The following is a 27,037-nucleotide window of genomic DNA, read 5'->3' on the forward strand; positions in this document are numbered from 1 at the left end:
GGTTACATGTAGACCTTGTCATGTTTCCCCTTTCTCCCTCACCCTCCCAGTATCGCCACTCTCACCACTGTTCCTGAGGGGCTCATCTGTCCTGGATTCCCCGTATTTCCAGTTCCTATCCGATAAGCACTATTATCTAGTTCTTGTACCTGTTATACGACAGCATCCTACACCGTTCACTTTCAGTCAAGGTAAAAAGAAGGAATTTTGAGGCTATTTCCATCATTCTCAAGGCCAGGTATTTGGAAGAGGCAGAGAAAAAGGAGATGGTAGGAAGGATAGCTTATTCCAATACCCTTGGCCTTGCCTTTTCTTGTAAAAATTCAGAAAGGCCTTAGGCAGGCAAACACACACACACACACACACACACACACACACACACACACAGGATTAAATGATAACTACACTGGACAAAACCTGTAAACTTCAGTGAAAAGTCTTGAAATATCTGTATGTGAACAAGAAAAACCTAATTTCTTGACCTTTAAAAAGCCTCATCCTTCCTTTAGGATATAAAGAAGTGTTTCACTTGGAAGATTTCACAATATAAATTAAGCTTAAAGAATAAAACTTTGTAACAAGATCACAACATAGACATTTGGGAAAGTATTCTGGGCATTGATCTACTTTCTGGTGAGTCAAAAAAAAAACTATTTGTAGTCTCAGCCAGAAACCATACTCTATCTTGCATCTACCTCAGAGGAACTCACAGATTAAAATAAGAACTAGCAAGCTCACAGCCTCCTTATAAAACTACAGGAACATATTTATGACACAACTACTTAGAATAGGTTAATAATCATTTCTCCAACCCAGCCCAAACATTAATTTCTGCTAGTAGAAATAAATTACTGCATTTAAAATATTCACAGTGACATTAATATTGTACACATGAAGAGGAAAATAAATAGGAAAATTTTTTTGCGTGCAATACTAGTATGCAATAACACTTTGGTCTAAGCTATAATCTAATTTTCATAAACAAGCAGCATACTATTATAAGAATTTTACACAGAACTTTTACTTTCCCCTGCTTGGTGTACATGGCAAAATTCTACCACTAAGACACTCTGTAAACAGGGCCTTTATCAGATTTTCCAATTGTACTGCCCCATTACTTCACAACAAAACTTACATAAAGTCTTTCAAGCTGGTCATCGCTTCTCCAGTAACGGGAATTTGCTTTTATTTAATTTTTTTCTTTTATTTATCTAAGGCTGCAAGCAAGGACTGTGGAGTCAGAATGCCTTGGTTTGAGTCTTCTCTTACCATGTATACAGATGGTCAGTTTGGGCAAGGTTTTTTTTAAAAATTGTTTTATTAGGGGCTCATACAACTCTTATCACAATCCATACATACATCAATTGTGTAAAGCACATCTGTACATTCATTGCCCTCATCATTCTCAAAACATTTGCTCTGCACTTAAGCCCCTTGCATCAGCTCCTCATTTATTCCCCTCCCTCCCTGCCTCCCCATCCCTCGAGCCCTTGATAATTTATAAATTATTATTTTGTCATCTTGCCTGTCCGACGTCTCCGGGCAAGTATTTTTAACCTCTCATTTCCTCAGTGGTCTCCAGTGTCAAATGGGGCTAGATGATGACTAAATTCAGCAGCGCTTCCAGGCTGAGCTGGACTAGCCTTGGTGGTGGATTTCCAAGAACTAGCCAATGCAAACCGCAGGATCACAACAGTGTGACTGGGAACTAATCACGGGAAGCAACCAGCCGCTCCACTGTGCATGGAGTCTTCATGGGTGGAAGTTGGTGCATCTGTAGCTAACAACAACCTCACACTGTAATAAGAATCAAGTGACACAAAACATGTAAAAGAGATGCTTACAGCTTCCTGGCTAAGTGTTCAATAAATATTGACTGTCATACAATCTTGGAACCGCAGGGAGTCACTGTGTCAACACTGACTTGATGGCAGTGAGTAGCAGTAGCAGTCATTAGAAACAATCGATGCTCATGGAAGTCGCTGTCAGATCAAAGGAAGTGTCGCACCGGGCACACCTGGCACATAAGACCTCTTTCAAGGGCTGAAAAGCAAGGCTGTTACTCTGAAACTCAAAGTGCATCTGACCCAAGTCATAGCACTATCAATCGCCTCATGGGTACGTGGGAGTTGGATTCTGAATAAGGAAGACCAAAGAAGAATTGATGCTTTTGAATTGTGGTGCTGGTGAGGGATATTGAGAACAGAAATCTGTCTCGAAAGAAGCATAGTCAGATTGATCCTTAGACATGAGGTGGTGAAGCTTAGTCTTACCTATGTTGCACATGAAAGGACATCATGTTTGGTAAAGTAGAGGGTCGTGAATAAAGAGGAAGACCATTAAGGAGGTGGACGGACACAGTGGCTGCAACAATGGGCTCCAGCATAGGAACCATTATAAGGATGGGGCGGATTGGGCAGGGTTTTGTTCTGTTGGACAGAGGGTACATATAAGCCAGAAACAACTGAAAGCATCGAACAAGACCATCATCATCAATGGTTTCCTTTAAACCCTGCCAGGAATATCTCTCATCTATCTTCCATCTATCTAATCACATTTGAGCTACAAACAGTACTTTCTAAGATGTCTGCCTAACTATGCACTCTTAGAAAACCTTTGCCAACCGCAAACGCATATAAAGGAACCCATCGACTGTAGTATTTGGCAGTGATTATACATTAATTCTCACTAGCAAATTTATTTATTTACCTTGTCTTACTAAGTCAAGTGGAAATTCTCTGAACATAAACCACATGTGAGGAGGCTTCAAAGAGTCAACTGGAAAATTAATTCGCTTTTAATTCAAAAAGGGTTTAGAAGCCGCTTTATAGTCTATTATTTTTAAAGTACTCAAAAACATAGCACAGTATACACAGAGAACCAAGCATATAGTAAATATCTCTAGAAGCAGTTAATACTACCCATACATACTCGTTGGTTTATTTGCTATCTTAGAAAGGGAATCATAAATTATAACCATAAGACTTTTAGACTGCCTTTACAATAATCAGCACATATAACCTAAAGGCAAAGGAGGGGGAAAAATGTGCTTCCTGATTGAATTTTCAAATCTACTCTAAGAATGTCCATTCTTGAGAGACAAGTACATTCCTGCACATAATTGGAATCACTGGCAGAATGAAGAAAACGAGAAAATTCAGTACCCACCCAACCCCCCTCTAGTCTGGAAGTAATTAGCAAGAAACTCAAAGGAGGTCAGTATTTTACTTGGGCAATATGTTGAATGAGCTAGTTCTTCAGAGCAACCTTGAATTTGCAATCTGGCTCAAGCCAACATGATTTGAATGCCTTCTATCTTTACATAAATCCCACCATTTCTTACAGCATTTTCTAGCTCCAGCACTCAAGCAACTAGTTAAATAGCACTTTAACCCATCATTTTCTTTTCATGTGCATTTATCTTACCTTAACAAAAGTGTATGTTTTTATTTTTTGAGTAATAGCTACAACACATTGGCTAACTCAACATTGTTTCCCATGTACATTTCAGTGACACCCATTATGCCATCACCATTATCTGTCCCCAAACTTCTCAGTACCATTCACCAAAACAAAAGGGGTCCTAAACAACGATTCTCCCTGCCCCTGGGAACCGTTATTAAACTCTGATTGTTATGCACAGTAATTAGTATTAAAGAGATCACATGCAATATTACTCCTTTCTGATTAACTTACTTTATTCAGAATAATGTTTTTAGGGTTCACCTTTGTGGTTGTATGTATCAGTAAGGCTTCTACATCTGGCAGAGTGATAGTCTCCTGCACGTGTATATCACATTTTGCTCACCCAGTCAGCTATTGATGAATGCATTTGGGTTTTTCTACCTTTTGCCTAGGTGAATAGTGTTGCAATGAAGATTAGTGGGCAGTTTTCTGTTTGCTTGGCTCCTTTCAAGTCTTTTGGGTAAACACCTACCTGAGAGCGGAATTGCTAAGTTATATGGTAGCTTATTAGATTTTCCTTGGGGAGCTGCTCAATACAGTGGATGTACTGTTTTAACCTCATCAGAAACAGAAGAGGGTTCAAGTTTCCCCACATTCTTACTAATGTCATTCCCATTTTTTGGTAAAACATAGGCCCTGACTTTTACTTTTGAAAATGATTTTTAAATTAAAATTTAAATTTGTGTAATTTAAAAATTAAATTTGTATTTATTATCTCATAACTTTACATTTCATAATCTGATCAAATGTTTTAGCACAGAGCCCTCCCGACCAAACAAATAAGTTTAAAATATGCCCTTGGGTTAGTATTATGTTGAATTTAGGGCCACCACAGAAACTATGTGGAGGTAGTAAATGAATATGGTCCTTCAAACCACTTTTTCCCAAGTGAGTTTTATAAATTTTAGCTTCTGCCTGTAGTTATTTTTGAGGGAGTTCTATGTTTGGCTAACGTATAGAGTTTAAGGTGGGATAAGACTCCACCATAGTAGAGGATGTGAACTAAAAGTCATCCCCTTTGCTTCCTTGGGGTTACTATCTGCTAAAAGACAAAAACTACACCTCTGTAGAGCAATGAGCCATCTCAGAAGCAGGAAGACACAGAAGTCCCAGGACCACAGGAAGAAGAGCCATCAGTGGAACACACTGAGATCTCTGCTGGACGTGGTTGAAGCAGATACCAAAGGCACCAGAGGCTGTGGTATGCAGACCATAGGAGAGGGCAAAGGTGCCCAGTTGAGACCAGAGGCCAAGACAAGGAGACCATGTGACACAACAGAGGTGCAATGCTAAGACTATGAGGCAGAGCAGTGGGCTGGCTTCCTGGCCCATGGAGGGAGAGACCAAGAGATCATGTGGCTGTGAGGCTGATGACTGGAGAGACTTGGCTACTTGCTGAGGAGGGGTGCTGCTGGGAGCCAATGACTGTATCCTTATGGTTTACTGATACTGACTTGTGGTAACTCGTTAACTTTCCTAACAGATGTCTTTGTGAATATTGTCCGAGTTCTGGGTGGCCACTGCAATGACTTATCAAACCAAATATATTGGTAGTGTGCTGTGGGAGGGAGAGTTGGTGTCAGAATGGTAGAGATGGAAGGTGAAGGCATTTCTAACTGCCCTGTGGCAATAAGGAAGCCAGAGAGACCAGCGAGGCCTTCCATGCGTTTCTTCACTACCTGTACCAAGAAGGCTATGTGTATACATACCTCTTCATCCTCCCCACATTTCTTTGGAAGAATCTCTTTTATAAATTGGGAAACTGAGGCTTTAAAGAAATTAAGTTTTTCAAAGAATAGATATATTTAATAAGAAGTGGGACGTTGCCTTGTGACTTCAACCCATGTTTGATTTCTTACTATGTAGGAACCCTGCTGGCATGGTGATTGTGTTAGGCTGTAAAGTTGGCAGTTTGGGACCACCAGCTGCTCAAGAGAAAGATGAGGCTTTCTACTCTCATGAAAATTTATCATCTTGGAAACGCACAGGGACAATTCTACCTGCTCTATAGGGTTGATGAGTGAGAATCAACTAACTGCAGGGATTTTTTTCTTATTCTTCTCTCCTTCCATTAAGCCATATTGCTTCCTTAAGATGAAAAGCAATCTTCAGTCATGGTTGAATACAGAGTGTAATACTGACTTGTCTCCCTTTCAGTAAAAGAATATAGTAGGCTTAGGTCAGTGAAATGGCACTGAAAAAACATTGAGCACCCCACCCCCACCAATTAAAAAAGAGTGATTAATAGCAGCTTCCAGGGGCTGCAGATGCTACATCCTAGTTCCCTTCTTTAATTTACTACCTGGTGCTTAGGACACAGGGCCTCCTGCCAATATTTACTTCTAACCTGACCTCTGACTTAAAGCAGGTGTGTGAAATTAACCTTTGACCTCCAGTCTGTAAGCTGAGGAGGAGACACAGGAACGTGTCACAAGATGCACTGGATGCCAACTTTCCAAGGAGCATATTGACAGTAAGTAGCTCATGTGGTAACTCTTCAGGGTTTGGCCTACTTGTCAACCCCTCATCATACAAGCTTAATCCCAGAGTTCCAGAGTAGTAAAATTAGAATGTCCTGTACTTAGTTATCCAGAATAAACACACAATGATGTGAAGTTGAATTTTAGGTTCGAGGAAGAACTTCTTGTTTACTTCCATAAATGCTTGAAACTATCTAAGGGGCCTTCAAAAATTTACACAAAAATTCATCATCTTTTAATGCCATTTCTCAAGAACTTTTTGAAACTACTTCATCTAGTCCCTTAAAGAGATATTTTATAGATAAAAAACACAAAAAGTGAAAAGTAAAAGGATGGGAAAATGATGTAACATGCTAACAGTAATCATAGGAAAGCTGAAGCTCCTATGATAATATCAAAAAAGTAGATTTCAGAACAAAGAATATTACCTGGGTTAAAGAAGGTCAATTTAAAGATCTACATATAACCCCCTCCCTGGGGGACGGACAACAGCAAAGTGGGTGAAGGGAGACGTCGGACAGTGTAAGATATGACAAACTAATAATAATTTATAAATTATCAAGGGTTCGTGAGAGAGGGAGGGGGGAAAATGAGGCGCTAATAATAAGGGCTCAAGTAGAAAGAAAATGTTTTGAGAATGATGATAGCAACAAATGTACAAATGTACTGGACACAATGGATGGAATGTATGGATTGTGATAAGAGTTGTATAAGCCCCCAATAAAATGATTTAAAAAATAAAAAAATAAGCCAAGTCAGAAAAAAAAGGCCAATTCATAATAAGGAAAACAATTATTGAAGGAACATGACTCTAAATGTTTAGGTACCTTTGATGTGATTTACCAATAAGGCAAAAACAAATCGACAAGTCAACTATTATTGTCAGAGATTTCAATATCCCTCTCTAAATGAGCCCCCAAATTAATGGAACAAATCTCACTGCCATCAAGTTGATGGCAACACATAGTGATCCTATAAGGCAGGGTAGAACTTCCCTTGTGATTTTCCAAGAGTGCAACTATTTTTTTTTGTAAGTCATTTAAACTTATTGAATCCTGACATGTAACCAAAAGATGTTTGTTAAGTTCCCTGTAAGGAGAAACACACGGAGAACTTAAATATGTGAACATTTCAAATAGCACTATGCAGCTAGAATAGCTTATAATTTTTTATTAATCATTTTATTGTGGGGCTCTTACAAATCGTTTAACAATTCATCATTCAATTGTATTAAACATATTTGTACATATGTTGCCATCATTTCCAAATCATATCCAAAACTACTCGAGCCTTTGCTATCAGCTCCTCTTTTTCCCCTCCCTCCCTCATGAATGAGTCATCAATTATGTTATTTTTGTTACTTCGTATCTTACACCATCTGTTGTCTCCCTTCACCCACATTTCTGTTATCCATTCCCCTGGAGTGTGCGTGTACCATATATCCAACCTTGTGATAGGGGAATCTGCTTTCCTAAAGATTAAAGCCTTGGAAACTCTATAGGTCAGAGTAGAAATCTTTAAGTAAAAAACTCTCAGAGGAGAATATGGACAGGTTAGGGACTTATGAAGCAGAGGGCAATAGAACACAGTTGTGAAAAAAACGAGACCAACCCAAACTAAACTCACCGCCATGGAGTTGCTGGCTCTGACTCATAGCAACTCTACAGGACAGGGTAGAACTGCTGCTGCCAGTAAATCTAAACATGTATTAATAGAAGCAATAAAAATAATGACTAATGGGGGAGGGAATTAAAAACAAGATGGACCTAAATGATTAGAAAACTGTTATCATGGAAGGTAGGGAAATAAAAAATTTCTACCATTCCTTATACTATCTGGGTGAAGGGTAGAGATACTGATCATCTTTAGACTTTGAGTCAAAGAATGCATATTAAAAATTTGAGAAACCACTACACAAAAAGGAGTTTAAGTCAAACACATCTTTTTGCTACAATGCAAATCTATTTTTTCATGACAGCGGCTTACCTGAGATTCCAGAATCTCCAATTTACGCTTCCTTGCATGAAGAGCTTTACTTGGAAAAGCCCAATAGTAATTCGATGTTCCAATCCTCTCACAGTCAACCATACCATCATCCACTAAGCTCTGAAGGACTTCTTTTACTGACATAGCCGCTAAGGGAGATAATTTCAAAATATGTCAAGTTAGGAGACACCAGAAATAAAACTAAATGGCAAATAATGAGGAAACATTCGCAAAAAATACCACAGAGCAAGAACTAATAAATTAAAAGAAGCTCTTAGAAATAAAAAGTGAGGATAAAAGTGCAATTTTGTCAGAGAGAAACAATCCAAAGATACCCATAGGCATTTACAAAATACATACGTGTGGGGTGGAAGTTATACAATCTGGTGTCAATTTGAGGATTAAGAGTGAAGGGGTGGAGTCTAAGCTGTCAATCAGATCAAAGCCAATAAAGCCTCTGTGCAGGCATGGCCTTCTCCTAAGGATTCTGGGAACTCCTGTATTCCTCTTTGGAAGTGGAGACATTCTTCTCTCTGCTCACACCCTGGGAGACATAGCAGCTGACAAGACGTGTAAATATGCTAGTGCACAGAGCTGGAGAAGCCACGTGGATAAGTCACTGCATGTGTTTCAGAGTCAGAAGAGGACTTTACAGATTGGTATCGGACATAAGGTCCAATATCATACTTATGTACTTGATATGGGCTGGACTTGATATTTTCTCAATATTCAATTGCCTTTGTATATAGACTTCTTTCTTTTTTTTTTTTTTTTTTTTTAGAACTCAGCAAAATAAAATTCCGGTTTATTGTTGGACAACATTGCTTCACACATACGTCAAACAGGCCAAAAAAAAAATAAACAGCAACTTCATAGACAAAAAAAAAAAGAAAAAAAAGAAGAAACCTTTTATCTTTGGCCTTTTTAACCATCTCATACAAACCAACTACTTATAGTACAGCTAAGTACATACACAAAAACAGTTACTGGAATGCTCGGAATAAGATTGTATTTTTTTGTTGTTGTTTTTGCTTTTTTTACAAGGTTTTTTTTCTCCTTTGAGATAATGAACATGGTCACACCACAAGTAGAGTCAGACGTAGGACAGAGAACGCTCCAAAGGCTGGCTTGGTCATCCGAGATTATTAAAAATGTCTGACCCCTAACAATATGTACAAAAATATAAAATGTAAATAAAAAATACAAACAAATTTTCCTTTTTAAAGTACTTTTAAGAAAAAAAGCAGGGCCCGGGAAGTTTTGGTTATTTTTGCCTCCCCTGTTGCAAATTCACGGTGTCGTTTTGGTGGGGTGGTGGTGAGCGCGTGTCTGCAGTGGTGCAGCCCGAGGTGGGTGGGGCGGGACTCTTACTCGAAGGTGACCACGTTTAGATTCTGAGACAGGAAGTGGAGGGTGAATAGGTCACGGTGGCCTTTGTGTTTTTGTTTTGTTGTTGTAAGTTGAACTTTTCCTTTTGCTGTCTAGTCGTCCTCGTCAGTCTTCTGCTTCTTGGTATCCACATCGTCATCCTCATCATCTTCAGCTGCCCGTTTGCCTGTAGCTGCCTCAGCCTCCTCATCCTCATCCTCTTCTTCACCATCACCTTCCTCCTCTTCATCCTCCTCTTCCCCACCTTCTTCCTCTTCTTCATCTACCTCGTTGTCAGCCTCCTGTTCCCCATTTTCCTCATTAGCGTTGCCGTTAGCGGGGGCCTCTCTCCCATTCTCCGCCTCCTCCACAACCTCCTTCTTCTCCTTTAAGTCCTTGGTGGTGATCTCGGAGCTGGTGTCCACGGCCGCGTCTGACATGGTGGGGCACGCTGGTGATCCGGAACGGCGGACGACAAAGAGCGCGAGTTCGGGGACTCTGGCGAGGGAGCTGCCCGAGTCCGCGGCGGCGGCGGCGGAGGAGGAGGCGCGCGGCGGAGGTGGCTGCGGCGAGCGGAACCCGGGAACAATGCAAAGATGGCTTTTCAGAGCAGCCAGTGGGGTAGACTTCTTTCTTATACACAAGTGTCTATGCATTTGTTTCTCTAGTGTACCTGAACTAACACATGTGGTTACTAAATGAGGAAGATGTTCAACCCCTCTACTAATCAAATAAATGCAAAATAAAACAATCATCAGATTTCTTGACTACCAAATTGAAAAACACTGGGATGCATACTACAGGATTCATGTCCAAATACTTTCAAAAGGAGAGAAGTTTGGCAGTATGTAAATAAAACTTTAGCCATATAAATACGCACACTTTTGAAGGTAGAATTTCTACTTTTATGTATTCAGCTAAAGACAATAATGCTTGATATAGACAGGAATGATTGCCAATACACTTTTCAACAGCAAAAAACAAAAAATATAAACCAACTCAATAACTGGATTTTTAAAAAGCCTATTACTGTAATTGAATACTATGTAATTGTTAAATTTATGGTACTAAAGATATTTAGTGGTATGGAAATATGTTAAAACAAATAAAAGCAAAAAAAACTTTTAAGAAATAATGTGAAATTTTAAAACCCTAATGCCCATTTTCATTTTTCCTAGACTAAAATGCCACCAAATATCACATAAGTCTTTTTGAAAAAAATTAAACTTAATAAAGAAATAAAACTAAGAGAAACAAAAAACATTCAAGGCCACTTGTAAAGCAGCAGAAACGAAAATAAGATGCCAACTCTTTATCTATTGCATTTCATAGAATTCTGAAATTGAAAACATTCAGTCTCAAGAAGTACGTGTGAATCTTTACTGGAAGACCCTTTCTGGAAGGAGGGGTCCCTGGGAGGAGCCTGCAGTGCAAGCCCTGGGCTGCTAAGTGAAAGCAGCCATCCAAGGTCCACGGAGCAGTTTTACTCCAAAACCTAGGGGGTTGCCCAGGGTTGGAGCAGGCTTGATGGAACTGGTTAGCAGGATTCTCAGGCAGGAAATTTAAGAACACATCTAGACAACCTAACGACACCAACCTCTGTTCTCTAGTCTATTTTTAGGGACGTTTCCTAATGAAGTAATTCAAGATGCCGACAGGCATTTACGGACGCCATGCTAATCAAAACATTATGGTGAGCGGCCAACTGTGGAACCAAATGAAATGCTCAGCCCTAGGTAAAGGAAGGATGCCACAGCGTACAATATTAGGAAATAAAGAAGCTGCAGACTGTTTCCTTTTAAAAACCCAAATCGTGCGAGTCAATATAGATATAACTTCATATAAAAAAAACACAGAGGGCCGCTTTGCAGACGCCGCCGCCTGAATCTGTAGTCTTGTCTGGTCCTGCTGTGCCCAGCCAAGGTCAACCCTACTGTGTTTTTCAACATAGCCGCCGACGGCAAGCCCCTCGGCCGAGTTTCTTTTGAGCTGTTTGCAGACAAAGTTCCAAAGACAGCAGAAAACTGCTGCGCTCTGAGCACTGGGGAGAAAGGTTTTGGTTACAAAGGTTCCTGCTTCCACAGAATCATTCCAGGGTTTATGTGCCAGGGTGGTGACTTCACACGCCATAATGGCACTGGTGGCAAGTCCATCTATGGAGAGAAATTTGAAGATGAGAACTTCATCCTGAAGCACACAGGTCCTGGCATCCTGTCTATGGCAAATGCTGGACCCAATACGAACGGTTCCCAGTTTTTTATCTGCACCGCTAAGACTGAAAGGTTGGATGGCAAGCACGTGGTCTTCGGTAAGGTGAAAGAAGGCATGAACATTGTGGAAGCCATGGAGCGTTGTGGTTCCAAGAATGGCAAGACCAGCAAGAAGATCACCATTGCTGACTGTGGACAACTCTAACTAAATGTGATCAGGATTTTCTGTTTTATCTTAAGCACCAGACCATTCCTTGTGTAGCTTGGGAAACCACCCTTCTATTCCCCGTGTGCTTGCAGTATCGTGTCATCTTGTGCTCTCACTCCAGTTCTTCGAGTTTCCTACTTTCCTTAATCTCCCTGAGTCCAGCTGGAAAGCAGAGTTAAGTTTATGATTATGAAATAAAAGATAAAACAATAAAAAAAACAAAAACCACACAGACCTAAAACCATATAACATTTTGTAAACAGCAGGCTCCCGTCTCAGAGATGGACAGATGTTCACAGACTGACACAGAGAGAACTGAGACAAGAGGCATCAAAGGCTACCTGTGGTTATCTCAGAAAGTGGCAGTAAGCAATTTTTATTTTCTATATAAATTCCAGTTTGCAAATTTGTTAAAATAATAATGGATAAGTTATATCATCTGAACAGTTTAAAGAAATAAGTAGACTAGTGAAGTGGTTGAATAATGGTCTGCAAAAAGATATACCCAAGGCCTAACTTCCTGACAGCTGTGAAGGGGCCCTTATTTGGGCTATTTCTGTGCTGTACCGGTCTAAAGAGCTTACTCCAGATGAGATCACTGGGAATCTCAGTGCTATAGAAGACTCAGGGGAGAAGACAGAGGTTGGAGGGATGTGTCTACAAACCAAGGGAAGCAGAGAACAGATTCTCCCTCAGAGCTTTCAGAGGGACCAGCCCTGCCCACATTTTGATTTCCTGCTTCCAGACTCCAGAAAAATGAGAGAATAAATATGTTGTTTTAATCCACCAAACATGCTGGCGCAGCATCCTCAGAAAACAAGTACATCATGTAAAGATCCAAAAGTCTCAATTGATCAAAGACTACATTTACGAGCATTTTTTGCTTCTATTGAAATAACATATATCCACAAATAAGTAAATGTGCATATAGTATGCATGCATATGTGTGTGTATAACCAATTTAAGTTTTCCTAGAACAGATATTCCAAACAAAGAATTGTGGCTATGGCTCACAGACAGTTTTCAGAGCCTCTGAAAAACAATCTTCACCGCTAGATATTTTATTTCTCCACAAAGAGCTGTGGCAAAAAGACGAACAACATTTCTCCAAAATCACAATTGGCTTGGATACTTACTAATGCCTTTCTCTTTGGGGGCAATCTTCTCCATGTCTTTAAGTTGAAATACATCTTTCTGTTGGAAAAGGTTATTTTTAAAAAATGGTCAGAAACTTGTATATATTCTCTAGTTTATATTTCCACACTAATGTTCAGAAAATATACTAAATTAGGCCTATAAATGAACAATGCAATAGAATCTAAGTATTTTTAATTAACAAAATATTTTTTTATAACTAAATAACTTTTGAGCTAGAGGAAACCTCATGATCATCTAATATCTTCAGTGGAATGTAAAATGGTCATACTTTTACTTGAAAACATAATTCTTCCAAATACTTGGAGGTCAGAACATAAATAACTGCTTCCCACTGGAGTATTAAAAACAAGTTATGGTGTACGGTTTGTTAACATGAGGTAACTAGCTTCTCTGACAATTTGGTTTTCAGAACACATAAACAGTGCTTTGAATGGTACACAGCATACTTCAGATTTAGTATTTCTAAAAGCAAAATAAATAACTGTCAAGAATTGTTTACATTTAAGGTTTCATGGAAGAGTTATACCTAAACAATAGGAAGATTATGCAATTCATGGCTGCCTATCAGCCATTTGTATATATGTAGTATGCCTACCATATGCAAAACAAAATGTTATGGAAAGATATGCATATAAAATATTTACATTTATGGTTGGGGAAAAAACCTATTTAAGGTACACTTTTCTTCTTGTATGAAGCCTGTATTGAAATGGTGAAAAGAATTTGGATAACATGAGTAAAATATTTGAGTAGGCTAAACTATTTGATAGTTAGAAAAGAATTATTATGATTATTGCTATGGGAACCTAGTAAGCTCCATTTCTTCCCAAAAAATCTAAAAAAGCAACTCCAAGAGGATGGGCAATACCTTCATAAAAATAAAAAAACTGCTTATCCAGAGATACTCCTAAAAAACTCAAAAGGCAAGTACTAAAGGACGAAAACAAAGCGGACAAGGAATAGGACCAGGATGATGATAAAGAACTCTGAACTGCATCTGAACAACCCAGACCAACTGATGGGATACAGGAGTACACAGATGACTATATATGTGACAAGACAAGTAGAGTAAAGCTAATGGTAAAATCCAGATGGCGGCCATACGGGTCTGAATGTAAAATTCTCTCTGCAGTATCTTATTTTTTCTTGTGTTTTGGTGAGAGCATACATGGCTAGGCTTGCATCCATTTCTACAAACCAATGGGGCACGGGTTACATTTTTCTTAACGAGTCAGCAGCCTTTTAACTCTGTTCTGGTCATGCTGTTTCTTTGTTGTATTTTAAATTTCTTTCATAATGAAATGTTGAGAAAAATGTTTTCTCTTCTCACAAAACTTCAGATGTAGTAAATGAAACAAAAGACTTAGCCACTAGGGTTAGTGAGAGTGTGAGATCAATGTGTGTACGACTGGGAATAAACTGTTTGAAGATAAAACAATACTTTAGGGACACAGAAAGCATGCAATAAATTGCTGGCCTTAAGTTTCTAGTGCAATAGAAAAACCATATAAATCAAAATTCTTGGCAAATAATTTAGAGTTCATGGGAAAAGAAGATGAACTTAGGGATAGATCTGTTTACAAGTGGCATCCCCAGTGGGCTATGTGAAAAGACCTTGCAATGGCATTCTTCTCTTCACACTGCCAACTCACAGCGACTCTAAAAGATGGGGGAGAAGCGCTCCTTTGGGTTTTTGAGAATCTTTATGGGAGCAGACAGTCTCTCTCTCCCCCAGAGTGGCTGCTGGGTTATCAGCTACAGGCCAAGGCTTAAGCTACTGTGCCACAAAGTAATCCATCCATCACCTCCCTGACATCAAATTTTGACTTACAGTGACTCTATAGCACAGAGACCTGTTCCCTAGAATCTCCCCGGCTGCAAACCTTGAAACAGCACACAGCATCATCTGCTAGGTTAGAACTATTGACATTGCAGGCCAAAACATGTCCCCAGGACTTGACTATTCTACGGTCAGTTGAGTCAACAGAGCATGTGGCCACAAGTAAATCCTAGCTCTTAATCACAGCCAGCACTAAAGCAGGCCTGGTAAAGGAGTGATGGACAGATACTTCTAGCTCTTCAGAAACGCTATGTTGTTGCTGCTATTAGGTGTCGAGTTGGTTCTCACCTATCGTCATGCTATATGCACAACAAAAAGATACATGAGGGGGTATCCCCCCAGTGGAGTTTCCCCTCAAAAGCTATTTAATTTTTTTAAAACAAAACAACCATATCACCTTCTAAGTACTCTCCATTACACTTAATACATTTCTCAAATTGGCGATTCTAATCTTGGAAACAGTTCTCAAACTCATCTGTTTGGATAGCTGACAGCACCTCCCTCTTTTTTTCCCTTCACCTCTTCTATGTCATCAAATCACTGTCCTTTCATGTCTCTCTTCATTCACGGAAACAAAAAGAAGTCACAAGGAGGTCAGGTAAGTCAGGTGCCTGGGGCAAGAGAGGCATGCTGTTTTTTGCCAAAAACTGGTGCACTGAGATGGCTGTATGAGCAGGTACATTGTCGTGGTAGCAAAACCTGTGCCGCAGCTGAAACAAATCAGGCCTTTTTGGTCACACACTGTTATGTAATCTTTTCAGAACCTCTAAGTAGAAAACTTGATTAACAGTCTGACCTGGTGGAATGAACTCAAAATGCACTACAAGCCAGCATTTTCATCCATTTGGGAAGCTACAGATACCCAGAGAGAGGTCTGTCATCCATTGACACTGCACCTTTTATGAAACAAGAAAACCACTCGTACACTTGAGCTTTTCCCATAGCGCTGTGCTTGTCATGTGTGTTCAACATCACAGCAGCTTCTGTGGCAATTTTCTTGAGTAGGAAACAAAATTTCTCTTAAATTGGCCATAAAAAAATGAGGTTCTTGAGTGAAATTGCTTTTATGACAAAACTCACTGTGACCAGAGAGAACCTTCCCAGGTGACGCCACGGGGTGCACTAACTCAGAGCAAGTTGCTCTACGCTTGCCTAGCTTGAATAATGCATACTCTGAAAGCTGTGCTCTGCCCAGAGCAATTCCAGGTTGTTTTGGGAATTGCTCCTACTGCTCAGTCCTGCACCATTCTCACAATTGTTCCCTATACTTGAGCTTACTGTTGCAGCCACTCTGTCAATCCAGGTCCTTGAGGGAGGGCCTTCCTCTTTTTGCTACTCTTCCACTTTACCACACATGATGTCCTTCCCCAGGGACAGGTCTCTCCTGACAACATGTCTATAAGTTCTTGAGTACTTGAGACACCTTCCCATCTTGCCTCTCAGGAGCATTCTGATTATATTTCTCATAAAACAGGATTGTTGGTTCTTCTGGCAGCCCGTGGTGTTTTCAATATTGTTTGCCAGCTTCATATTGCAAACACACCAGTTCTTTGTCCTTATTTAATCTCCAACATTCACATGTATATGAGGTGATTGAAAATACCAAGGCTTGGGCACTTTAGTCCTCAAAGGAGCATCCTTAGTTTTTAACACTTGTCTTGTGCAGTAGATTTAACCAATGTAATGCATCTTTTGATCTTTTGACTGTTGCTTCCACAAGCATTGATTGTGGATCCAGGTTAAGACAAAATCCTTCACAATGTCAATATTCTCTCTACTTGTTATAAGAGCTATAAGTATGTAAAATGCAAGGGTAAGCACACTGTTAAAATATCAGATAACATAACTACTTAAAATGACCTAGGCATTGTAATGCTTTTCTTCAACTGAATCGTTTAATCCCCATACTAGCACTGTGAACGTGCACTACCCTTCGTAATAGATGGCAGTCCCTGGATGGCGCAAACTGGGGCGTGGACTATTCAATGAAAGGCTAGTGGTTCACACCCACCCAGGGATCTCAGAAATAAGGCCTGGCAATCTGTATCTGAAAGGTCATGGCCCTGAGAACTCTATGGAGTTAATTTACTTGACACTCCCCCAACACAGGGCCCCATGTGTTGGAATTGACTCAATGACAATTGGTTTGGTTGAGGAAACTGAGGCTGGGAGAGGTTAAATAACTTGCTCAAGGGCACACAAAAAATACACTGGCATTGAGTTGATGCTGACTCATAGTGAGCCGAAAGGACAGGGTGGAACTGCCCCTATGAGTTTCCAAAATTGTAACTCTTTACTGGAGTAGAAAGGCCCATCTTTCTCCCAAGGAGAGGCTAGTAATTTTTAACTGCTGATCGCAGGGTTCTCTATGTCACAAAGGTATTAGATAAAACAGATTCCAGATATCTGCTCCCCACCACTGAGTTCCACTGCTCCTCTGTTCTTCCTAAGTGCAACCAATGGATAAAGAATTCTCTGATGTCAGTAGATTCAAATACATATAGAAATTAAAATCTTCTAGGTACAAAGCAGCTCAACGAAGCAACTGCCATCCAGTGAATTCTAACCCATAGTGAAGACTGAGGCCAGAGTAGAATTGCCCTTTGGGATTTCTAAGGCTAGAAACCCTCACCTCCCTACAGAGCAGGGGTCCTCAGACTGTGGCCCGCCGAGGACATTTATCCGGCCTGCCACGTGTTTTTGCCTCGTTTGTTTTTTTACTTCAAAATAAGAGGTGCGTGCAGTGTGCATAGAAATTTGTTCATAGTTTAAAAAAAAACTACACTCCAACCCTCCAACAGGTCTGAGGGGCAGTGAACTGGCTCCTGTTTAAGTTTGAGGATTCTTGCTATAGAGCAACTGGTCAAGTCAAACTGCTGACCTTGTGGATTGCAGCCCAATGCATGACCACTATGCTATGAAGGTATACACATGGCCACTTCTGAGACTTGTGTGCTACCGTTTGTGCTCATTTAACTTAAAAAAAAATCATTTTATTGGGGCTCATACAACTCTAATCACAACCCATCCATCAATTGTATCAAGCACATTTGTTGCCATCATCATTTTCAAAATATTTTCTTTATACTTGAGCCCTTGGTATCAGCTTATTCTTTTTCCCTCCTTTCCCAGCCCTCCCTCCCTCCCTCATGAACACTTGTTAATTTATAAATTCTTATTTTTTTGTCTTGCACTGACCAATGTCTCCCTTTGACTACTTTTCTGTTGTCTACCCCCCAGGGAGGGGGTTATATGTAGATCACTGTGATTGGTATCCCCCACCTTCCCCTTACCCCTTAGTATCACTACTCTCATTATTGGTACTGATGGGTTTATCTGTCTTGGATTCCGTGTTTCCAGCTCTTATCTGTACCAGTGTACATCCTCTGGTCTAGCCAGATTTGTAAGGTAGAATTGGGGTCATGATGGTGGGCGGGGGAGGAAGCATTAAAGAACTAGAGGAAAGTTGTATGTTTCATCAGTGCTACACTGCACCCAGAATGGTTCATCTCTTCCTTGGGACCCTTCTGTAAGGGGGTGTCCAATTGTCCGTAGATGAGCTTTGGGTCTCCACTCTGCACCCCCCCCATTCATACTGATACGATTTTTGTTCTGGGCCTTTGATGCCTGATACCTAATGCCACTGATACCTCAAGATCCTACAGGCTGGTGTGCTTCTTCCATGTGGACTTTGTTGCTTCTCAGCTAGATGGCTGCTTGTTTATCTTCAAGCCTTTAAGACCCCAGACAATATATCTTTTGATAGCCGGGCACCGTCAACTTTCTTCACCCCACTTGCTATATACACGTTTTGTCTCCAGTGATTATGTCGGGAAGGTGAGCATCACAGAATGTTGGGTTATTAGAACAAACTATCCTTGTGTTGAGGGAGTACTTGAGTAGAGGCCCAATGTCTGTTTGCTACCTTAATACTTAACATATAAATATAGGTACATAGATCATTTCCCCTATTATTATATATACATTTACATATGTACATGCCTGTATTTAGATCTCTATAAATGCTCTTTGCCTCCTAATTCTTTCCTCTATTTCCTCTTGTCCCACTATCATGTTCGCTTTTATTTGGGTTTCAGTAATTCCTCTTGGCTACATTGCCATTGATCAAACCCTAACAAGCATCCTATGCCCTCCTCACCATCAATTTTAGATCACTTGTTGTTCCTTTCTCTCTGGGTTTGTTAACACCCACCTCCTTTTCCCTCCTCCCTTCTCCCATGTCCTGTTGTTTTCTCCTCTAGAGTTTGTCCCACCTATCTTATCTAAATAGACACGCTGAGACAATAATAAGCACAAAAGCAAGGCAGGGCAAAACAAAAGAAAACCCCAGAACCAAACAACAATAAAAAAATGAAAACAAAAAAAAAGTCTATCAATAGCTCCAGGTCTGTTTGTTGACCTTAGGAGTGTTTTCCAGTCGAGTCTGATGGGGTGCCACGCCTTAGCCCCAAAGTCTATTTTTGGTATTCTTCATTGCTTTGCTCCCCTTGCTGCTCTGTTGCATGCCCTTAACGTTTCGCCCCGATGTCAGATTGGACACAATTCCCACATTGTGACTCCAGTGTTGTCCCTCAGAGGGATAATGGGTCAGTGAGGGATGTCTCGTGTGGTGGTGGGACCAGCTCTATGGTCCTCTCTGGGCATTGGCTGCTCTGAGCAGGAACACTGTGTTCACAGCTTGGTAGGTCAGGATGTGTTCCACTCTCTCTCCTTCCCTCTTTGTTTGCTCCTGTGTGCTCTGATCAGACTCACTCCTTTCCCTGAGCTGTAGCTTCAGTGCTGTCCTCTGTAGTGCATTCTTCTGGGAGGGTGGAGGGGGGTTGTGCATGTAGTTAGGATTGGGGCCAGCCTGTCATTTAAGTTTTTGCTGCAGCAATTTCTATAAAAACCAAGTTAATGCTTACTGGGCCTACTTTTTGTCTCAAATAGTCCTTGAAAAGTTTTACCCTTCATGAGCTGTAATTATGACTAATGGCTGTTTCTTGAAAATATTTCCTAAATTTCAAGATTCACCACTTGTAGATGTAGGCAGCAGTTATTGGCTTCTTGCCATGGTCATGACAGGAATGTATATTCCGTGTATTAGTCCCTGCTGTTGTTTAGTGCCATTGAGTCAGTTCTGACCCATACTGGCCCTATGAACAACAGACCAGAACACTGCCTGCTCACATGCCATCCTCACAATAGTTCCCTTTGTTTGAGCCCATTGTTGCTGCCACTGTATCAGTCCATCTTGTCAAGTGCCTTCCTCTTTTTTGTTGCCCCTCTCCTTTACCAACATGTCATTCTCCAAGGACTGGGCTCTCCTGATAAATATGGCCAAAGTACTTGAGACGAGGTGTTACCATCTTTGCCTCTAAGGAGCATTCTGGCTATACTTCTTCCAAGACAAATTAGTTTGTTCTTTTGGCAGTCTATGATATTTTTGTATTCTTCACAATACCTTTATTCAAATGTATCGATTTTTCTTTGATCTATCTTATTCAATGTCCAAACTTCACATATATATGAGGTGATTGAAAATACTATGGCTTGACAACACCGGGAGGGAAGGGGGTGTAGAAAGGGAGAACCGATTTTGGGGATCTATGTGTAACCTCCTCTCTGGGAGATGGGCAATGGGAAGGTGGGTGAGGGGAGACGCTGGGCAGTGTAAGATAAAATAAAATAATTATAAAAACTATTAAGTGTGCAGGGGGAACGGGGGGGGGGGGCAGGGAAAAAAGGAAACCGAGCTGACTCCAGGAACCCAAGTGGAAGGCGAGTTTTGAGAATGACGAGGGCACCGAATGTATAGGGGTGCTTTACTCAATTGATGTATGTATGGATTGTGATAAGAGTTGTATGTATTAAAAAAAAAAGAGAAAATACCATGGCTTGAGTCAGGTTCACCTTAGCCCTCAAATAACCTCTGCTTTCCAACTCTGAAAAGGGCTCATGCAGCAGATTTATCCGATGTGTCCATTTGTTCTCCTGAGTGCTGCTTCCATGAGCAAAGAATGGGGATCCAGCAAGATGAAATCCTTGAAAACTACCTTTTCTCCATTATCATGATGTTACTGATAGTCCAGTTGTGAGGGTTTTTGTCTTCTTTACATCGAGTTGTAATCCATACTGAAGGATGCAATCCTTGATCTTCATTAGCAAGTGCTTCGAGCTCTCTTTACTTTCAGCAAGCAAAGGTATGCTCCCATCTGCATATCAAAAGTTAATGAGCCTTCCTCCAATCCTGATATATTCATCTTCATATAATCCAGCTTCTCTGAATATGTGCTTAGCATATGGATTCTCTGGGGATTGTAAATGGGTAAGTGCTGGATTACTAACTAAAAGATGGGCAGTTCAAACCTACTCAGAAGAAGGGCCAAGTGATCTGCTTCCGAAAAGCCACCACCTTGAAAACTCCATGGAGCGCAGTTCTACTGTGCACACAATGAGTCACCACGCGCCAGCAGCTAATGAGGATCACCACCGCCACATCAGAAACGAAGAAAGTGGAGTATAAAAACAGCCCCCTGAAATCCTACCAATATTAACATTTGTCATCTTAGTGCATTATGTTGTTTGCAGTCTGCACTTTCTATTCAATGCTACATCATGAGAATTTCCCTGTGACATTAGACCTACAAGGGGGCCATTTGTAACATTGGTATTGGTTCCCTTGAGATAGCCATATTTGGTTTTGTTGAATTTGTATCTGCCATTGCTAGAAGTATAAAAACAACTGTTTGGGTGCTTACAAATGACATCTTGCTTACTCCTAACCACTCTAAGGGTAGGTCTCATCGCCTGCATTTCTCAGGCAAGAAAAGAACAACAGAAAGAAGGTGATATACCTCGCCTAGTGTCACTCGAGTCAAGCTCATAAGTGATGCAGTAAGAATGATAAACCAGGTAGACATTTACACTGAAAGTAGAATCATACAATGGAGAAATGAGTGAATAAGTGCTTTTGATTTTTACAAGAAATCCCTCTAAATAATTATTTAGTTCGTACTCTTCTTTTATATTGTGCATACCCATTTTGTTACAGTTGAAGAAGAAACATAGTGAAGTAAGATGAATTGGCCAGCAGAGTTCAGCTTGCCAGGAGACCACTGGGAAGTCCAGACTTCCTATCTCTTTGGCCCATGTACTTTTCTCCCTATGCTGCTTTGCTTATTTGCTTCCAATTCTTGAAGGGCTTACAGTTCATAGCCGTCAACGTCAGCATTGGCCTGGAATCTAGGCACACCATTATCAGGCAACAATTAATGAAGTCTTCATTTCCTTCTCCAAATCTGTTATACCTTCAACTCCACCATAAAAATGGATGAGCAGGAATGGATATGGCTGTAATGCGGGAACAGGGGTAAGAATGGAACTAAAATGAAGAACGAATGACTACTATCAATTCTTAGTTTTACATTACACTCACTGGTTACTGAAGCTTAAGATGCTGGTACTAGTATCATACTCATTATGAGGGTAAGGCCGAAGAAAAACTGTCCCTCAGAAAAAGCCAATTTTAACAGCAACGAGTACAAAAAGGAAGAAAATGTTCTAAAATGAATTTTAGTGATGATTGCAGAACCCTACTGAATTGTACGATAAGCCAATACTTTTTGTTTTTTTAAAAGAAAGCCCCTTTTGATATTTGAGAAAAAGAGTGGTATCCTAAAAGACAAAACATTTCCCTATCACATTCCCCAGCCTGATAAGAATTAAATCTATGTTTCTTGTCCTGGCAGTACAGTGAACGAAGCACTGGCCTGCTAACCTCAAGGTCAGCAGTTCGAACCCAGCAGCCACTCTATTGAAGATAGATGACGCTTTCTACTCCCACAGAGTTACAGTCTGAGAAATTATCCTGCAATACAGAGTTGCTAGGTCAAAATCGACTCGATGGCACTGAGTTGTATTTTTTTTTAGCATACCATCACAAATGTATTAACATTAGAGATTTATACCTGCAAAGATACCTGCAAAGAGGCAGTCTTTAGCACTGCCCGTAAAATCAGGCAGAGGATCCCTGAATGCACAGTGGTTACATGTTGGGCAACTAACATGTAACCGGGGCTTTCTACCCCGGTAAAGAGTTAGTCTCAGAAACCCACAGGAGCAGTTCTATTCTGTCCTATAGAGTCATTATGAATTGGCATTGAATCAACGGTAGTGAGTTTGGTAAAAACAGGCAACCCACCATCCTGGTTTAAATGCTGGTAAGGTCACTTCTATAAAGCCCTGGTGGTGCAGTGGGATAAGCACTGGGCTGCTAATCTCAAGGGCAGTGGTTCAAACCCACCAAATGTACCACTGGAAAGACAAGGCGTTCTGCTCTCATTAAGATTTACAGCCTCTTAACCCTCTGGAGCAGTTCTACTCCATCCTATAAAGTTACTGAGTCACAATCAACTCAATTGCAGTGGCTGGGTTACTACTGCTTCCTATTTTTGAGCTCTTTAGGTTCTTTGTACCTTTTCCCATTGTTAAATGACCAAGCTGACAGGTATAGATGTCTGATGTAAGGATGAAATGAGTTAAAGGATGCCACAGGCTTGCTAGGTGCTTGACACCCAGCAACCACTGAAAAAAATCTAAAAAACTCATGGACATTGAATGATGCCAACTCACAGCGACCCTACAGGACAGGGTAGAAGTGCCCCTCTGAGTTTCTGGGCTGTAACTCTTTACAGGAGTAGAAAGCCCCAATGTGTCTCCCAACCACTCAACACATGCAAGTTTTTCTCACTATCACTATTTTCAAGCAGTCAAGGAGCACAACTGAATACATGGTTCAGAAAGAATTCTAAAACCAGTTTGTAAGCCAAACTGGAGAGAGAAGATTCTACCTCCTTCCATGGCTCACAGGAACCAGGTTGGCAGAATTTATCCATTCCACGGGAAATTGCTAAGTATCGATCATTTAAGAAAGAAGTGTCAAAACAATGATGTTTCCAGAGAACCAAAAATAGACTTCGGGGCCAGGGTGGGGCACCCCATTAGACTTGACTAGAAAACACTCCTAAAGGTAAACAAATAGACCTGCAACTATTTACAGGCTTTTCCTTTTGTGCTGTTTTTTTTTTTAATGATGATGGGAACATATGTACAAATGTGCTTGACACAACAGATGTATGCATGGATTGTGATAAGAGCTGTAAGAGCCCCCAATAAAATGATTTTTTTAAAAAGAAGTGCTGTTAATACTTGATGGCATATCTTCACGTGCAATTACGCAAAGTTCTAAAAATCTTAGGGAAATTACTTACTGTTTCAAAGAATAGCTCCATCATGCGAGTTCTCTTTTCCTCTGCACTCAGTCCTTTTTTCTTCGACTGAAGCACAAAAGTGACAGGGTAAACACTGTGTTTAACAACAATGTGGGTCTTAAATGGTAGCAGAGATGTCATGAGTGACTGTGACCACGCCAGCAGTGGTTTGACTTCTCAGATTTATTGTACTCACTGTGTCACGTGCCTCCTCACTCCTAGCCATGGTTAGGTCTCAAAGACCAGGTCTTCATGTGGAAACAGGCGAGATGTGAAAATAGAGTTTAGCCACATCACCTGTACTATGCCCTGTTGAGGTCACTGGCTACCACTATGTCGCCCATGTTCCCACCAGTACCCATTGGGGAGGGTCCACTAGTCTTCCAGAGTCAGGGTGACCCAAGTTTCGCCCCCTCCTCATCCCTGGAGTCCTCTCTGCTCATAGTATTTTCAGGATGGGTGGTCCAGGCGAATCCCTCCAAAAAGGCCCGTGTCTTTGTTGGGAGTGGGTCCCCCAAAAGCCCCTTGCCCAAGCATTCCCTAACTCTCCACTGCCCACCCACCCCTAGCCCCACACTCCCACGAAAAGTGACAATCCCAAACTTCCTCAGAGGTTTTGACAGACAGGCCTGGCCTCTGCCCTTGATCTTAAATTGAGCTGGCTGCTGACGTGGTGATCTGACCCCCCTCTCACCCAGAAGGGAGTGTCAAAGAAGCATAGATATGGGTCTGCAGCCAAGTCCACTTCAGAAGCCCTGGTGGTGTAGTGGTTTCCATTTGGGCTACTAACCACAAAGTCAGTAGTTCAAACCCACCAGCCCCTTTGTGGGAGAAAGGAGGCTTTCTACTCCAGTAAATATTTATGGTCTCATAATTCACAGGAGCAGTTCAACCTTGTCCTATAGGGTCACTATGAGTCAGAATCAACAGGGTGACAGTCTATTTTTTTTGAGGGGTGGGTTTCTGATCATAGCTGGCCCAGTCCTGACACCTGTGGAGCTGACGCCAGTTGGCAGGGTCCTGCTTCTCCTCAGAATAATGGCTGTCATTACCCCAGCCTCAACCCCTTGTGGGCACCTACGACCCTCTGGGAAAGATGCTATTCTAGACAGCCAAGTCCATCCCCTCTTTTCTGCTTCACCCAGCTCCTAGGTGACTCAGATAGACCACAAGCCCTCTCCCTTCTCCAGTGGTAAAACATGCAGTCCAATGTCCTAGAAAGGAGGAAACGTGCACACAGTTTGCCAGGCAAGGACCCTGCAAGGGGCCTGGGCACTCCTTAATGCCAGATGTGCATCATTAATGTGCAAACTATGCACATATATTTACTATAGTCCTATATTTGAAATGTAAGATCATGAGTGAAGTTGCTAAGTGAGGAGCAGGTGTATTTGCCAAGCCTTATGGTAGATGCTGCCAGTTGAAAAGAATTGGTATTCTGTAGAAACTCAGTATTTATCAAATGAACCACTCTCCTTACCTCTGAAGGCTTCTCATCTCATTCATAAATGGACAGAACTACTTACACTGAAAGAGCCCTGGTGGTACAGTGATTACCCATGGTTGGGCTGTCATTTTCAGGGTCGGCAGTTGGAAACCACCAGTCGCTCCTCAGAAGAAAGGCAGGGTTTCTCCTCTCAAAAATAGCTAGAGTCTGGGAAACCCACTGGGCAGTCCTACTCTGACCTACAGGGTCACAATGAGTTGGCATCAACTGGATGGCAGTGAGTATGAGTGACTTGAAACTGAGGAAACGCTATAGCAGAATTCTTGGAATCATTCCCAGGACCGCGGCAATCAGGTCTACCCTGGGCAGGGAAGAAAGTCATCATCCTGGAGGTTTGGGGAGGAAGATTTTCAGAGCGGGCAGAGCACACAGCAGCACAATGGCCCCCTGGGACAGCTACTGTGCCAGTGTGTGCACAGGAGATGAGAAATTGAGCCATGGAGAGGAAATTTTATTCTCAACAATAAGCCACTGAGCATCTAGAGCAGCGGTTCTCAACCTGTGGGTCTAGACCCCTTTGGGGGGGGGGGCTGTCAAACGACCCTTTCACAGGAGTTGCCAGATTCTTAACTGTAAGGAAATTACAGCTATGAAGTAGCAACGAAAATAATGTTATGGTTGGAAGGTCACCACGAGGAACTATGTTAACACACTGGACGGATCCCCAGTTTACTAGTATTTTGCGCGCCATCAATGACTGCCGGATCCCGAGATAACTCGTGATTTCTACACGCTGTCTTCAGATGCCATCTGCTTGGATATATTTTAACTACTTCATCTATTTAGGGGTTTACATCAGTAGTGACTGTATCACACTCGATTGTCTTCATGTTCTTTTTATTTAGCATTTTAGTGCATTTTGGTTAAATAAAATAGCTATTATTTGTTTGAATTGTTTTGCAAGGAGTTGTGCACTTATGATCAAACCTCAGTGAAACGTAAAACATCACCTAAATCGCTCAAGTGGTCTCCCGTTACACAAAAAGACATGAAGAAATTCTTAGCCCTAATTCTTCTAATTTCTCAAATATGGATTATGTTGATTATTTTTACAAGTTTATAATTTCATGAAGATTATAGTTCATAAAAGTAATAATGTTCTGCATACACTGCAAAATATTGTTTCATATGTGAGACATTTTATATTAAAAAACTGAAAGTTATAAATAAATATGATAAAGAGTTGATGAGATGTAAACCCATTTATGGTTTAATGCAAAAAAAAAAAAACACCAAAAAAACCTAACAGCTGAAAAAATACCCGGCCACTTCGGTAAGTTGGTAAAAGAATATCCAGTTTAATGTGCTAAAGGGTCACGGTATTAGGAAGGTGGAGAACCACTGATTTAGAGCAAGCCAATAACAAACCTCAAGTCCCCTAACCTTTCTTTCTGCTCACTTTCAATCCTCATTCTGCACTAATATTATCTCTGGAGTTCTGATACAATAATAGTGGTCATGTGGAAAGCAGGCCTATCCAATTAGAAATGGAAACCCATTTCAGGTTACTTACTACTAGTCTCCAACGGCCCTTTCACCGAAG

The 27,037-nt window shown here is 41.0% G+C and overlaps 2 protein-coding genes and 1 pseudogene across 3 annotated transcripts in view; 1 reads left to right on the forward strand and 2 right to left on the reverse strand.

The window, feature by feature from the left end:
• MND1 (meiotic nuclear divisions 1) overlaps window positions 1–27,037 on the reverse strand; it is a 69,421-nt gene that overhangs the window by 38,123 nt on the left and 4,261 nt on the right. For both annotated transcript variants that reach the window (XM_075544794.1, XM_075544795.1), the window contains exons 2-4: window positions 23,988–24,053; window positions 12,854–12,911; window positions 7,932–8,080 (exon numbers count right to left, since the gene is read on the reverse strand). In XM_075544794.1, the coding sequence (XP_075400909.1) occupies window positions 7,932–8,080; window positions 12,854–12,911; window positions 23,988–24,053 (273 nt within the window). The remainder of the gene's footprint in view (window positions 1–7,931; window positions 8,081–12,853; window positions 12,912–23,987; window positions 24,054–27,037) is intronic.
• On the reverse strand, window positions 9,143–9,915 carry LOC142442579 (prothymosin alpha). Its single transcript, XM_075543677.1, has one exon. It carries the CDS (start codon window positions 9,737–9,739, stop codon window positions 9,413–9,415), a length of 327 nt encoding a protein of 108 aa, XP_075399792.1. The 5' UTR covers window positions 9,740–9,915; the 3' UTR covers window positions 9,143–9,412.
• On the forward strand, window positions 11,311–11,714 carry LOC142442580 (peptidyl-prolyl cis-trans isomerase A pseudogene; annotated as a pseudogene).

This window comes from Tenrec ecaudatus, chromosome 3 (genome assembly GCF_050624435.1).
Source record: "Tenrec ecaudatus isolate mTenEca1 chromosome 3, mTenEca1.hap1, whole genome shotgun sequence".
Lineage (NCBI taxonomy): Eukaryota > Metazoa > Chordata > Mammalia > Afrosoricida > Tenrecidae > Tenrec > Tenrec ecaudatus.